The 15,452-nt window shown below is 41.9% G+C and overlaps 1 protein-coding gene across 2 annotated transcripts in view; it reads right to left on the bottom strand.

The window, feature by feature from the left end:
* Positions 1 to 4,871: 4,871 nt before the first annotated feature.
* The window catches only part of acbd6 (acyl-CoA binding domain containing 6), a 29,951-nt gene continuing 19,370 nt past the window's right edge, over positions 4,872 to 15,452 (bottom strand). For both annotated transcript variants that reach the window (XM_035646514.2, XM_035646516.2), the window contains 2 exons: positions 8,073 to 8,103; positions 4,872 to 5,887 (listed from right to left, as the gene is read on the bottom strand). In XM_035646514.2, the coding sequence (XP_035502407.1) occupies positions 5,733 to 5,887; positions 8,073 to 8,103 (186 nt within the window). In that variant the 3' untranslated portion in view covers positions 4,872 to 5,732. The remainder of the gene's footprint in view (positions 5,888 to 8,072; positions 8,104 to 15,452) is intronic.

Here is a 15,452-nt window from a genome sequence, read left to right as displayed (position 1 = left end):
CTGCAGCCGCACCCTCGCATTTTCATAATTTCTTTTGTTGTATAAATAATGGAGTTCATAAGAGTCTACAGCCAGTTAGCAGTGCTGTTGTTACTGAGGTTAAGCCGGTTCACAATCTTATTATAGTGTTATCATGCCAACATTTGTAATTAGCAATAAGAGTAAGCAAAGTTGCCCATTGAACAAATCAACATTTTGCATTTACAATGGAGCTAAATGAAGATTTACGGGATCACCACAATGATTGCTGTTCATCCTGAGGGTAACCTGAATGTCTGAACCAAATTTTATTTCACAATTGATCAAATCACTGTCATTTCCATCCCTAAAGTCACACTGCAATCATGGCTAAAGGTGAATCGGTTTTACTAACCTGGCCACTAGAAAAGTCGTGGCACCAGTCATGAAACAGTGACCCTGGTTTGCATTTGACAAGAGGCATCTGTTGCCTGTTATTCTATATAATTATCTTATTCTATAAAATCCCCCCAAAATTTTATTTCCAAAAAAACCCCACATATTTTTGTAGAATGTAGATTCTGTCTTTAAAACCCCACATTCTCCTGAAATGCCAAGGACATGACCTCTGCATCTTCATTTTTGACACACGGAAGCGACTCTATAGGCTCTCTGCGTATATGTATTGTTTTTTAGTTGCTATATTTCTAAAACCTCACAGGTTAAAGTGGATTTATTCCCTTTTAACTATAGTGTTGGCTAACTATGTATAGAATTATAATGAAATTACACCACAGTGTACATCTGTAGGAAACTAATTGGTATTCAGCAACGTGCGGCAGTTGTCTGAGAGCTGGCCAACCTAACCCAAACATAAGTGTTATCGATTCCTTTGTGTTTTAGCTATTCCTGTTGCATTATAAAAACAAAAAGCAAAGAGTCAGCCTGGTTGGAGTTAGCACGTTTGCATAAAACGCCACAAATTGAGCTGATTTTTATTTAAGCATTGATTGGCTGGGCTATGGGCATTAATGGATAGGCTCTAATAGTAGTGCCTTACAAAGATAAAGAGCCACACAGACAGTTAGGATAATTTACACGCCACTTACAGCACTAGTATACAAATAAATCTGTGGAAACTCCACCACTGTTGCTTTTGCGAAGATGACAAACACAAGCACAAATGCCATTATCATTGATCGCGGGGCTTTTATTACAAACTTCCTGAAGGAAACAGGTTTTTTTTTTCTTCATCTCAAGCTAAAGGGAATAAATTAACATGCAAAATAGATAGGATTTGTTTTGTCGTGAAAGTCAATCGTGCAGCGTCAAGACAGGGCATTTTTCTCTCCAAACGACTCCATCCTGCCTGCAGTGAACAATGATCCGCAGGATGACGGAGTGAGTCTTAAAGAGGGACTGGAGTCACACAGAGGCCTTTCAATGACACCCTCAAGGTTATGAGCTCAACGCTGTTTTAATGTGAAACGGGGCCTTTTCCGCTCAATAAACATCCTGCTGCAGATATCAGATATATGAGGAGGGCTCATGGCCCTAAAGAAACCATGACAAATACTGTACAGATGATGATATGTTTGCTGTAATGAAGGCCCCGGTCGCTATTGTGGTTCAGTGAAAATATAGGAGGCAGATAGTTGTGCAAACTGGGCTTTTTACCGTTTGTTGGTTTATCGGAAGTCCAAAAGGTCGAGTTTTCAATATTGGCAGAAACACCACGCACGCACGCACGCACGCACGCACGCACGCACGCACGCACGCACGCACGCACGCACGCACAGACACACACACACACACACACACACACACACACACACACACACACACACACACACACACACACACACACACACACACACACACACACACACACACACACACACACACACACACACACACACACACACACACACACACACACACACACAAAATCTTGGACACCAGTGAATGAGTCTGACTCTGACATTAGTAGGAAGTGTTTCAGAGGCGGAGGGATTTTTGCTTACTATTGGGTTCCCGGCTACACTTTTAAGGATGTGTGGGTGTGTGTGGTGATGCTTCAGCATGAAGAGGAGGTGGAGCGTGGGCGGGGGGGGGGGGGGGGGGGGTTGCATTAATAGCTGGCCAAAGCAATGACACGGTATTGCTTTTACAGAAGAGAGAAAGGAGAGGAGTAAAAGAGGAGGAAGCTAGTGTGCAGGTCAACGGTGAGGGAAACGGAAAAATGAAATGAGGAGCAGTGAGAGTGGTGTAGGAGTAGGAGAGATCACTGGATGAATTGCTGAAGAGATCCACACACATCCACAAATACCACCCAGGTGCGAAGCAACAAACATGCACATTAAAACCAATACTAAGTACTACCTCTGGTGTCTCAATGAATAGATTTACATGAACATTAGTATCCCTGTTCTGACTCTAATCCTGGTTTTGATTATAGGATATGCTGCTTATATGGCACACAAGAAACCTGGTTAATCATGTTGCAGTACATGTGATCATAACAGTACCCAGGTTTATAATGTGTCTAGGTTCCTCATTACTTCAACAGTTGTGAATGAAACCAGTTAGAGTCCTTCTGTCTGAACTCATTTGGATTCCTCCTCTCCAGCTGATCACTCATGATGGAAAAGAGGGATAATACAATCGTGGACCTTTATTTGAGCTTGTTGATTATTATTACACCATTTATGATCATATTTCTTCTTTTACTGACGACCTTGAAACGGCACACACAGACAATGATAAGAAACCCGATTGAGGAGTTTACCTGTCATCGCATAACAGCGTTTTATATGCTCTATTTAGCATATCCAAGTTTCTCAAATCTGGGAGAAAGGCTTACTGTACTTTACATGAACAAAAACAACAGGATACTCCAATAACCAGATAAAAACCTGGGTACTTGCTTGCATGTAAACTCTTTATAAAGAGTATAAAGTTGGAGGCATGCAAGCAAAGTACTGGTACTTCAAAACTGTACTTAAATTTACTGCTTGAGTAAATGTAGTTACTTTTCACCTCTGAAAAATGCATAAATATTCAGAACCGCTGAACGATATTGGGCCTGGGTGGGCGTTTGTCTGCGGTTTGGAGATGGAGGGAGCTGCAGTGTCAAAAGTGAAAAGCTCAGAGGAAAATTGAAGCCACATAATGGAAGCATAATGGGCTTAGTGTCAGAGTCTTGCAGACGAGCCGGGAGGGAAGCACGGCTGCCGTCACCCTCTCTTACCTCAAGCCAGTATAACGGGGTTTAGGAAGCAACGAAGAGACAACAACAGGCCCCAAACAGGCTTTAGAGATACGCCAACATCCTAATGGCAGGATGTGGATGGAATTCATAACAATGAGATGATCACTGGTTGTCTCTTTGTGGGATTGTAGTGCATCACGTCTCAGACTCAGGTGGAATACTCAAAAGGTTTCTCCTCAACTCAGTTAGGGTTCCTCCTCAAAATTCATGATAAAATCCAATGACGAAGGTTCCATAGCTGAAGCTTACAAAAGTGAATGATGATACTTTTGGGAAAAAAATATTCCCATACGCCCTCCTCTCTCAGTCGATACATGGAGAAGGAGATATACAGATGTAGACATCACATGGAGATATTTCAATTCACTTCATGTACTGTATGGCACCGCTCACTTGCATCTCAATTCACTATGTAAGTACTGTACAACAACTGTCAAGACAAAAATGTAATTTGAAGCGCTGTGCCTGGTGATGACTATCAATGCCTGGTAGACCATCTACTGCTGTCATAGATCTGAGTGACTGACATGTTGAGATGGTTATCTAACGCCTTGTGTCAAAGCAGATTTCCAGGGTTTTAAGTGAAACGTTGGGGGATGAGGGCATCGAGGCAGCGTGTTAGAGAGTAAGGGATTAAGCTTTGTTCCCACTGTTGTGTACAAAATGTGCATTTGTATCTTGGTGTAAATTGTAGTTAAGAACTAGGATCCAGATTTAGTTAATTCTCATCTGGTGGAGTGTGTGTGTGAGCGGAGGCAGAGAAAATGTGCTGATCTGAGGGGCTTGAGGATAAGCAAAACAGATTTGGCTTTAGACCACAAGTTCTTTTTTATTTTTTGGAGAACGTCCAACCCCCTCCTATGTGACAAAACTGTTCAGAGGCAGGTCTTAGAGAATAACAGTGTTGTATGTATGCTGTGCAGACAGTGAACATGACTAAGAAACAATACTCAAACATCAAATGTACAAGAACGTGAGTACTATATGTACAGTTTGTTTATTTTTTATTATTCAATTTTCCATTATACTTTTTAGGTGCATTATATTAATGTGCAGTGCGATTACTGTAGTTGGTGGTAGGGCCTCCAATTATCACTTTGATACTGTATTGGTCTGAGTGTATCTGTGTGATTTCATACTACTGAAACCAGTCTTTTTCTGTTGGCATATTCTGCCATGTTGAATTAATTTTTCTGATATGCTTTTGATCCCATTCAAATGTTCATATATTAAGAGTGTTTTTCCTTGTATGCCTGGTGGCATTGGGTTGACAAGACTCAAATAATGTCTTTTAAAGTAGTGTCACTATTTGGTTAAAGGTGATTCATAAATAATCTGTATTTTGAAATTCTATTAGAGTAAAAACTAATCCAAACATTCATATTCAAATTGCACCCAGCATTTCTCTATAATATAACTGGTGGCTGGCAGAAATAAACTCAGTTAATGTTTTCTTTACATGGATAATGTTAGGCTCAGGTTTATTGTGGTGGCCCTTGTGGTGAGATGAGAGTTTGTGATGATATTTTATGTAAACTATCACTGCAGCAGTATATACACAAATACAGTATGAGGCAAAACAGTCAATTTTTTAAGTTAAGGCTTCTGTCACTAACACAGTTAAGAATAAAAGTCAGAGGAATCTGATTTGTTGAAGACTTTAATGATAATATATGTCAAATAATTAAAGCATTCCTTGGAACATAACACAACTGAATCATGAAAAGATCTGAAATAACGTAACCTGTTGAGAGTTGACTCATGCTTAAAGGCCTGGCTGGTTGTCATACCTGCACAGTACGTGGGAGTGATATGTAGAAAATCTTCTTTACGGTATACACCATTTTATAATGTGATAACGATTAATATTCTAATATCATGAATTTCCTAGAATTGTATTTGTTTATGGATGATATAAGTAAATGGGAAAGTCTGTTTTTAGTTCCTCCAATGACTTCAGTACCAGACAAAACTAGATACTTCATCATATGCACAAATCTTTCTAATTTTGCCAATTAGCAGTCCTGCACATTGATTTGCAATATTGCTTGTAATGGCCTCATACAACAAGAGATAATTCAAGGTTGAGCTACTTCAGTAAAGCAAAGTACCTACCAGCTGACAGGCCTTGATCCCCACGCAATAATCACAATATCACCCAAACCTACTGGGCAGATAAAGTCAATATATATATTATTTTAAATGGATGAAAGTCTATGCGGTCCGTTTCATTCTGTGTCTTATATGAGATGTGCTGTTGTGTCTTATCGTTTGGGAAGGCTAACGTTTACACCCTTAGTTCCAAGAAGCTAAGTCAATTAAATTAAACTCAACAGAAGTATTTGGAAATAAAATCAAATAAAACTTCTGCAGTCCTGGTCTACTACCTGCTGGGGTTGAACAGAGTCTTTTCAGGAATGAAGGAGGGATGGTAGGGCAGCCAGGCAAATGAGTGGAGCGTGGGACGAGATGAGGACTCGGGCGGTGGGCGGGTGGAGGGGGTCTAGCCTTTCGGAGCAGTGTGCTGGCGAAGGAGAGAGGAGATGGTGCTGGATTCGGTGACCTCCTCGGGGAGCGAGCCCTCCATGTCTTTGATGGACGGGTCGGCTCCAGCGTTAAGCAGAAGCTCCACGATTTCAGCGAACTCACACGCAGATGCTGTGAAAAGAAGAGACTAAATTAAAGGACGAGTTAGAAGGACATGAATGATGTGAAAGGAGGGAGAAATAAAATTGTTGCAGGAAAGACATTTAGCTTTTTAGCCATGATTTTGGTGTGGCTCTGTGGATGGCAACATTAGTCTGTCGGTTCACCACATTGGTCCACATTGCAATATCCCAACAACTTCATGATGGATTAGCATGAAACTTTCTTCAGACATTCAGGGAGCATGAATCCCAATGACAAAGGAGTTATTACCTAGACCAAACAGCAGGATACATTTTGTTTACTTATTCAGTGAAATATCTAAAAGAAAAAATATTAAATGAATGGATTAGAATAGAAATTGGGTACAGATATTCATGGTTCCCACGTGATATACCAAAATGACTTTGGTGATCCCCTGAACTTCCTTTTAGCACCACCATGAAGTTGACCTTAGTAGTTTTCAGTAATTCGTCTTGACAACTGTTGGAGGAATTGCCATGACACTTCAATGCATTCATGTTCCTCTTAGTACAATTCTGGTCCTTTCTGAAACCAATTTGTGAAATCATTTTTTCTTAACTGGATAAATGGCATAATTGGGGATTTGATGGATCATTGCAGCTCTTTTTAGGCTGTTATGATATTGTGCACCAATTTTGCATTAATTGTCCTCCCTCCTTTCTCCGACATACTATAGTTTAATACAATATGTACAATGCTGCAGTTCATGAAAAGCCCATTTGCAGGCCCAGTACTGACACTGGCCTGGACCTGTGGTTCCCACAAACACTTCAATTCTGCCCCATTGGCAATTTGTGCCCTGACTAAAAGGGTCTTCGCTCTCTGTATGGGAGGGGGGCATGCACTTTCTTAACCCAGTTAACAGGTCCCTGCGTTCCCAATGCACCTCTCGTCCCTGTGGCACCTCTCACCCCACCCTCCCTCTCTCCCTCTCTTGATCTGAGTGCTCTTCTCTGTCGGTGTCACTCACTCACTCCTTTTAAAGCGCAGACTGTACTGCGACATGATCGCTGATGTCAGCAGCCGCAGTGATTGACAGCCAGGCCTTTTAACCTCCAGCCCCGGGGTGGCTGGTGGGCTGGGTGGCGGGAGTGTGTGTGCATGAGATGATGCATAGGAATGCATGTGTGCATGTTTGAGTTGTGTCTATGAATAGTACTACCTGTGTAAGAGTCAAACACTAAAATAATCACTTGTCTTTCAGCCAAATCAGGCTAACAAAGCTTGGCTTATTTTTCCAGCCATGCCTGCAGACCTCCTCTTTTTGATCGAAACAGTGTTTTATTTAGCCAGCAGTGAGTGTGCCCATGATGGCGTGTGTCTCGCCTGGGCCTTGAGCAGTAAAAAGTGGCTGGCCCTCAGGGGAGCCGTAGAGGAGGAGAACAATTTATGGTGAGCAGTAAACCCTCAATTAATCACTTGCCAGCTACTGTGGCCCTGTGCAAAGAGAGGTGGGAATGAATTTTCATTCTCTGCTATTTGTCTCTTGGAGTTCATCGCTTATGTTTATTAGTCATCTTTTTATGCCCCATCCTCGTGGCTTCCTCTGCAGAGTGTGTTTGTGTGGGAGGGGGGTGGGGGGTGATGCAACACACCAACTCCAGTGCCACCAAGCAGGGGGACAGATGGTGCAGCAACACACACGCGCTCAGAGGACAGGGGAACCGCCCCTCAGGGACACGTGTGTTGGGGCATGAGAGGGTCAGGGGAGTCTAAGGACCACCGCTGATTTCCTCTGGGAGGCCGGGCGATTATTTCACACACACATGCGCAGAACGAAACCAGACAGGCACCCACCCACACACACACACACACACACACACACACACACACACACACACACACACACACACACACACACACACACACACACACACACACACACACACACACACACACACACACACACACACACACACACACACACACACACACACACACACACACACACACACACACAGAGAAAGAGAGAGAGAATACAACAGAGAGGAATGAGAGGAACTGAGTAAAAAACAACTGTTGAAAGTGAAGATGAGGAACGGCAGGAGGAGCGAGACGAAGAGGAGGTAAATGACACATTTGAGACAAATGTGGGCAAAACTCCGGCTCTTTCTAGAAAACAAGCCGAATGTAAATTCGGGCTGTGGAAATTGATAAGAGAAAACCTCCTTACCATAATGTAGTGCCGTTTGTCCTTCATTGTCCTGTAAAAGACAAAAACAAGCCTTTAATTCAACAGACCTGCGACTTGGGAAGAATAAAATATCAGAATCAAATTCCAGGAATATTATCAAGAATAAAACATATGGTTCACCAGCATTTAGCGTAAGAGAAATTGCAAATTACTTTGATCAAACTTCTAAGAATCAACTGGAAAACCTGCAGCTGCTAGAATGCAAAGTAATTCCTGTGTGTTATCTGTGGGCATGTGGGCCATGTTTTCATTGTACCAAAGGGGGATCATGAGAAGATGAGATATTGATTTGAGAAACACGTGAGCAGCAAAACAAACCTCTCAGCTTGCTGGTGACTTCAAGCCCCATATCTTAACTCCACCAAGCTGCAAATGAACCCATTAAACTAATCCCAGCGATTGTTGTGGTAAATGCTGAAACTACCTGGAAGTTTTTAGAGAGCCTGAAAGAATAAAGCTGGCGTTGTTCCTCATTTTTCTTGTTGTTAACAAATACCATGAAAAAAATTTAAAAAATGAATTTATAAAATGAATCAAGACTTATTAACTCTCAGAAACTTTTGGCATTGCAGCGGTTTCCAATATGAACAATATGACATACATGTGACACTGGTCAATCTTTTTGGCTTTCTGGATTTTCTTACCATGTCACTCAGCCACAAGGCCATTTGTTACTGCTGAAGACATGAAGCATCAAAAACGACGCACAAATATATAGATTCATTAATAGAAAAGGCACAGTCATTTCCTAAAATAGCAGGACACTGTAGAACACTGTGTTGCTCAAACTACAGGAAATAGTGCATTCGTAAAGAACGGTTAAATACACATTTGCTGAGTTTCTCTGACAGCAGGATGCTGTATTTGGGACCAACAAAAAAGAGTTTTGGAGGGACAGAGGGGAGGGCTACAGTATATTGGGATTTGGATACACTGACAACATTTGTTGGTGGAATTGTTGGTTTGTTCTGAGATTTCATGAGATTTGTTTACAATAAGAAAAAAAGAGGAAACTTTCGTGCCTTTTCCTTTAAATGAATTAACCATTGGAGCTATATGTGACTGACACACAAAAGTTCAGGGACAATGAAGTCAAGTGTGTGTGAGTGTGTGTGTGTGTGTGTGTGTCCTATGAACCGTAAAAATGGTACTTGGGGTCAAGGGGTCAATAGTAAAGATATAATTCTTGTAAGAACTGTTGGCCTTGGGACAGGGAAATGTGTGTGTGGGGGGGGGGTGTGTGTGTGCGTGTGTATAATAAGACAAGATATGACAGGCATCATCAACAGGAGATTCCCTTGTTAATCACGGCTCCTTCTGCCTTTGCACCTCATAATGATGATAAATGGTCGAACTGTTGCCTCCAGTCTCAGAACAGGAGCAGCCGTTCAGCCCAGTACAATGGTTTTGGATGTTCGGAGGAATGTTAAGAGGCAGCAGACACAGTGACATTTGCTTCTATGCTGTAAAATGTCACTGAAGTGGAAAAACGATCAAATTACTAAAACTGTTCAGGTGAAATTAATCATTAGTCGTTCCACCTTTGCCCTTCCAGCAGCAGATCCTCTTGTGCCCCTTCCTGCGGTGGTCACTTCCACGCCCTTCCTTTACTTTCTACCAATCCTCTTCTGGTTCTTCTGACCTCCAAACCACACCTCCTCTCACCTCTTTCCTTTCATCATCCAAAGTCATCTCTCTCTTTTTTTCCATTCACTCCTTTATTTCCTCCTCTTTCTCCTTGCATTACCACAGCCACATTTCTTGTTCCATTTAGTCTCCTATTCAATCTTGATCCCTTTCCTTTTCAAACCTTCCTTCTTCTTCCCATCTCTTCCTTCGTCTGTTTCCTGTCTTCCCTCTCTGGGTGGGCCCAGTTCAGAGTGGTCCTATTGTTGTGTGTTCAACCCTCTCTCTCTTTCTCTCACACTTGCTCTCTCTCTCTCTCAGGGGCAGCACTTCAGGGACCTGCTGATTGGATTAGAGCTTTCTATTCCCTCTGGGTGGATCACAGAGCACAGATGCAAATCGCCACCAGCGTGGAAAGCGCACCGTAGTTAACTCAAGACAACAATGCTGTCTGTCTGCGAGTTTAGACGTGTGATGTACTGCGGACGTGGTTTCGAGTGAAGAGCGGGAAAGAACTCTGTTAAAATTGACAAATTTAGATAAGAGTGTACATTTTCACCCAGGCATTATCTGTAAAAAATCAAACGGGATGCTCCAAGAAGGAAAAAAAATACTTGACTAATTTCTTCTTTATTTTACTGCATGAAACACAAACCCACTTGGCACACAGGGACAGTGACAGATGTTTTGAGCCGGGGCCAAGTGAAGGACCTTGATGCACATAAATACATACAGTTATAATTAAAGTGTAAGGGGTTTAAGCCCTAATCTGCAGCAAGCGTTAATCTGCAGTTAGTTGTTCAACACACACACACACACACACACACACACACACACACACACACACACACACACACACACACACACACACACACACACACACACACACACACACACACACACACACACACACACACACACACACACACACACACACACACACACACACACACAGCAAGACTGCGTGACAGACAATGCACAAGCAATATAGTTATGGTGCAGAGAGACGAGAGCTTAAATCATTAGTTCACCAACAGAAAATGAATCAAAAACTATTTTGATAATCACTAAAGCATTTGCTTGTTCCTGCTCCACAAGTTTGAAGATATTTTAAAAATGTTTCTCACTGTTTCAGTGAATATGCTTGTCTTATCTACATCAGTGTAGGCCCTGGGGAATTATGATATTTTAAACTGAGTTCATGAAAAAAATACATTATTATTTGATTAACGAGAAAATAATCTGCAGATTTATCAAAAATTTAAATAATGATTGTCTGCAGCCCAAAGTGAGCTGGACAACAAAAGGAAAATTCACATATAAAGTGCTGCTGCCTGTACACGTGCATGTTTGTGAGGAAGAACGTTGTGCGTGCCAGTGTATGTGTGCAGCCCACATGCCTCTTGTATGTTCATGAGAGGGGTCAGGGGCCTGTCCTCTCAGCGTTCCCTAATGCCCCTGGATCCAGGACGGAGGCTTGATGGAATCACAGGAAATTGGATTGTCTTCCATTTGCTTTGGAAGCAGCCTGGAAGAGACACCCCCAACCCCCCATCCACAATACCTGCAGTTAGCAACCGTAGCACCCCCCCCCCCCCCCCCCCCCCCCCCCCCCCGTGCACCCCTGTTTCCATCCCATTACTGAGGCATGTTGCACCGAAACCCCTGCTTTTACATGTCATCCAAAGTTTCCCCTTGCGGTGCAGAAATGCTGGGCGGGATGTCAGCAGAGTGCTCAATAAAGCAGCTGCTTGCACAATACCAGCAGCAGAGATCCAGCACAGTGTAGTGTATCACCCTAATAGGGTGGAGCAATATGCTTAGGAGCTGCATGGATGGGGATTGATCTATTAGTACTATTGCAGTTTTGCTGAATTTAAGTCACACCAATCTATCATTTCTACCACACAAATGATGTGACGCAAGATGGATGGAAAAGAACGAGAGCGAATCGTGGATATATATAGAGAGATATGGCAAGCAGTTATTTCTTTAGCTGTTTGGCTTAACAGATCAAAATATCACTGTAACAAGTCCAAAAATTGGTCCAAAGAAAGAAAAAAAGGGAAAATGTCAGAGGCTAAATAAATTAGTTTGTTGTTGTTCTTACACATTATTCTAAAATGGAGTTCAGGATTTTCCAGACAACTCAAAGTCAAACTGGGGACAATCAGGAACAAACAGAAATCTTGTCTGGAGCTCTGTTGTGTCCATTTTCTCCACCTGCCTTCACAGTTCTCGAATATAGGGACACGGATACTATAAATGTTCAACCACATCCGTTCAAGATTAAGAGGGCATATCAGAGGTGGAAACTTAACTCAGTCAGTGATACAAAGAGGATGCGAAAGTCCCTTAGGTCTATGTCCGTTCGAAAACTAGGTTTCAGTCGGTCTGCATTTAATTCTGCTTGTCTGTGTCCGAGCCAGAGAAGAGATTGTGGGTAGAGGTCTGTCAAATCCACCATCAGCTACTACCTGTAGTTCTCGTGTTTTCATACCATGCCAATCCAAGCACCAACAGGACTCTGTACACGGCATATTAATTTCCATAACAGCCTTTTTTATACTGCTGCTAAACAAAGCACTTTCCTCAAAAAGGAAACAATTGTTTATATTTAAAGATGGACAAAACATGGGTGCAGTGAGAAAGAACTTAGACACTATACATTTCCACGATAATTATTCTGAGAATTTAGTAAAAATTACTGTAACAAATGAGACCTTAGTGAGGATGATTGGCAGCCATCTTTGCTCTGTAACACAAAAAGAGGAAGGTTTCATTCCATGAGCAGAGATATGGTGTTATAAGATGTTCTTATAACGAGATGTAATGGATTATTTGAAAATGCTAAAAAGAAAAGAATATCTTCCAATGTTTCTCTACGGTAAATGGGCAACCACTGCAGCTAAATGTTGGCTAAATGTGATAGTTTCTTCATTTAAAAAAATTATAAAGGGCTGTGCAAAATCATATTTAAAAAGTCCAAACATTTTTGAGTCTCCCACTTCCTACCACCTTATTCCTTTTCTTTTCCATTTCTAAGTCATCTCTCTTTTGTCTCACTAAACTTTCTTTTGGTTTTTCTTCCTCTCGTCCCTTCCCTGCCTTCCACTATTCTCCCCCCTTCTGTCCCTGACAGCAACATTAAACAAGTGGGGAAAAATGGACAAGCAATTATGATTTATGATCAATGCATGCAGCGGCTGCTGACTTTTATAATGACAGTGGTTGGGGGAGGGAGAGATGTGTGTATGCATCAGTCTCAAGGGTGTGTGTTGGGAAGATGAGGGGTGAATCGATCGGCGACTGGGATCATTGCTATGCAGATTCCAGCCGATAGCATTATGATGAGCAGGTGCCATCAATCAGAAAGCAGAGCACAGATTTGAGCAGTATGGAGGAGAGGACGACCCTCTTTCAGAGCAACTACTGTGGCACCTCCACCGCAGACAAGACTTCCTTCAAAAACTTAAAAGTTCCACACTGGAGGTCTTTCACTTTTAGACCTCATACAAACAATTACACACACTGTGTAGCCGACCATTCTCCAAGACACATCATGAGTTTTCATCTCTCAGAGCCTCTGACCAGCTGCTCCTGGCTGTCCCTTGGTTTGAGGTTAAAGGGTAAATGAGATTGTGCGTTTGCTGTAGCTGCTCCGAAGCTCTAGAACAGTTTAGCTTTGACAGATACGTGTTCCCCCTCCATAGACAGATTCAAGGTTAAACTGAAGACTCACTTGAATTCTCAGGCTTTCGACTGCCCATCGTTTATTAATTATATATCGTCTTTTTATCCCTTTATTTTATTTTGTTTCATTTTATCTTATTGCATTTCATTATTTTACTTCTGTCTTTATTTATTGTGTAGCACTTTGGATGTTTTAAATGTGCTTTATAAATAAAATTGACATTGAAATGTCAGAATTATAATTTTGTGCAGCTTGGAAATGATCTCTTTTTGGTGCATTTAAGGCAACTCTAACAGCCGGCTATAGAGCAGAAACCTTTGTGAAGCAAAAAATCCACCGAATTCACATCACACTCAAATCTCAAATTTCTTTAATTATATGCACCAACAAGAATCTAAAGGTAAACCATTGCTTTTGACAAGAAAGCAGAATAAATGTTCAATGTGATGGATTACCTTTCTCAAGCAAGTCTCTAATTGATTATGTGGCACATGAATTACAATGCATCACACTGCAAACCATGCGTTACATTTCAAGTGGGCCTCACCAGGTCAGGAGCAAAGGCTTTGGTGAGTTGGCTCCACATTTACTGGAAATCTCTGGAGGCAAATATGCGGCATTCAAGAGTATATCCTGGTGAAATAAAGTAAATGATGAATTGAATTTTATTCTTTACTGACTTCAAGAGAAATAAGTTGCAGGATGTGAAAGTAGGAAATCAACACATTTGGCAAATGTGATCATGGTTTGGAAAACATTAGCTGGTTATAATAAAACTAAACGTGGAGCGGATGCACTCAAGTTTGTAAACTATCGCTGAAGTCCCAGTTAAAATAGTCACAAACCAACATGTTGTTTTTGTGAGGATGTGTTTTGAGGATGTGACCAAGATGTAGGGCGGTTCTGAGCTTACGCATGAGTTTGTCGGTGTCCGGTTTGTGTTTACCCTCAGATGTGTGGGAAGGCCCCCGCCCATTGTTAAAAGGATCTACAGACTTGGGCCAGCACTAATTGAATCTGGGTCTCCTCTGTGAGCAGGGAGAGGTAACCTTGCCTCTCAGCGTGTGAGCATTGCCACCCACGGTCAAATTAGCCGACGCCAAACTCACTGCTCTTCAGACCTCCTGGGAGTGTCCTTGAGACGCCGGGGTGATCCCCTTCTCCCCTGATACACTGAGCTGCAGTCAGGAGCTCCAAGGTGTAGGAGGAAACCAAAGAGTGTATGTAAAGATGCACGACATGACAGCTCCCCAAAAGTGAAGCCAAATCATTTTGATCGCGCCCTGGTGGTTGTCTGTTGAGTAGGTCATAAACCCTGCCTCCTCAATGGGAAAGAGGAAAAAATGTTTTATATAATAATTTTTTCAGAAAAAAAGGTTTCAAGCGGTAATTTTTCCAGTAAGTTTGGTTTTAATTAGATATCTAATGCTATGATTTGTAGATATGGGCTATACAGATGCTATTTCATTTATTGACTGATTTATTGTTAAAAATGGAGTGAAACGCCCTGATTGACATCTGAGACTGACTGGCAATTGGTCAAGCACATATATTGGTGGGACCTCGATACTGCTGCTCCTCAACACATTCCCTACTCTGCCCCAAATGACGTCAAAAGCACAAGATGGCAGAAACCGTATCCGGGATATTTCAATTTCTTTTTTGTACAATGGGAGACACGTCGTATACAGTCTATGGGGGGAAATCTTGAATGATTTAGGGATCCAGAACTGGCAAGGGTCTTGGGAGAATGCCAAGCCCATAAGTGTGGTACACCTTAGATGTCATCCATCCAACACAACCCTATAGGTCTGGGACAAAGGGTAACAAGAGTGTCTAAAACCAGGTTCAATCTCAATGTAAAAGCTACTTTAAATGGCTGAATGCACCTTTACTCACAATATTCAGATTTTTCAGACTTCTCACACACACCAGACAAACTAAGCCACTTGTTTTTTCCTTTTCCTCCAAATCGCCCTCTCTTACACTGGTAACCTTTTTGTTTCATGCACACCGTCTTTCCCCCCCCCCCATGTCGC

Source organism: Scophthalmus maximus, chromosome 13 (genome assembly GCF_022379125.1).
Source record: "Scophthalmus maximus strain ysfricsl-2021 chromosome 13, ASM2237912v1, whole genome shotgun sequence".
NCBI classification, from domain to species: Eukaryota; Metazoa; Chordata; class Actinopteri; order Pleuronectiformes; family Scophthalmidae; genus Scophthalmus; species Scophthalmus maximus.
This window is presented reverse-complemented; position numbering and strand designations above follow the sequence as displayed.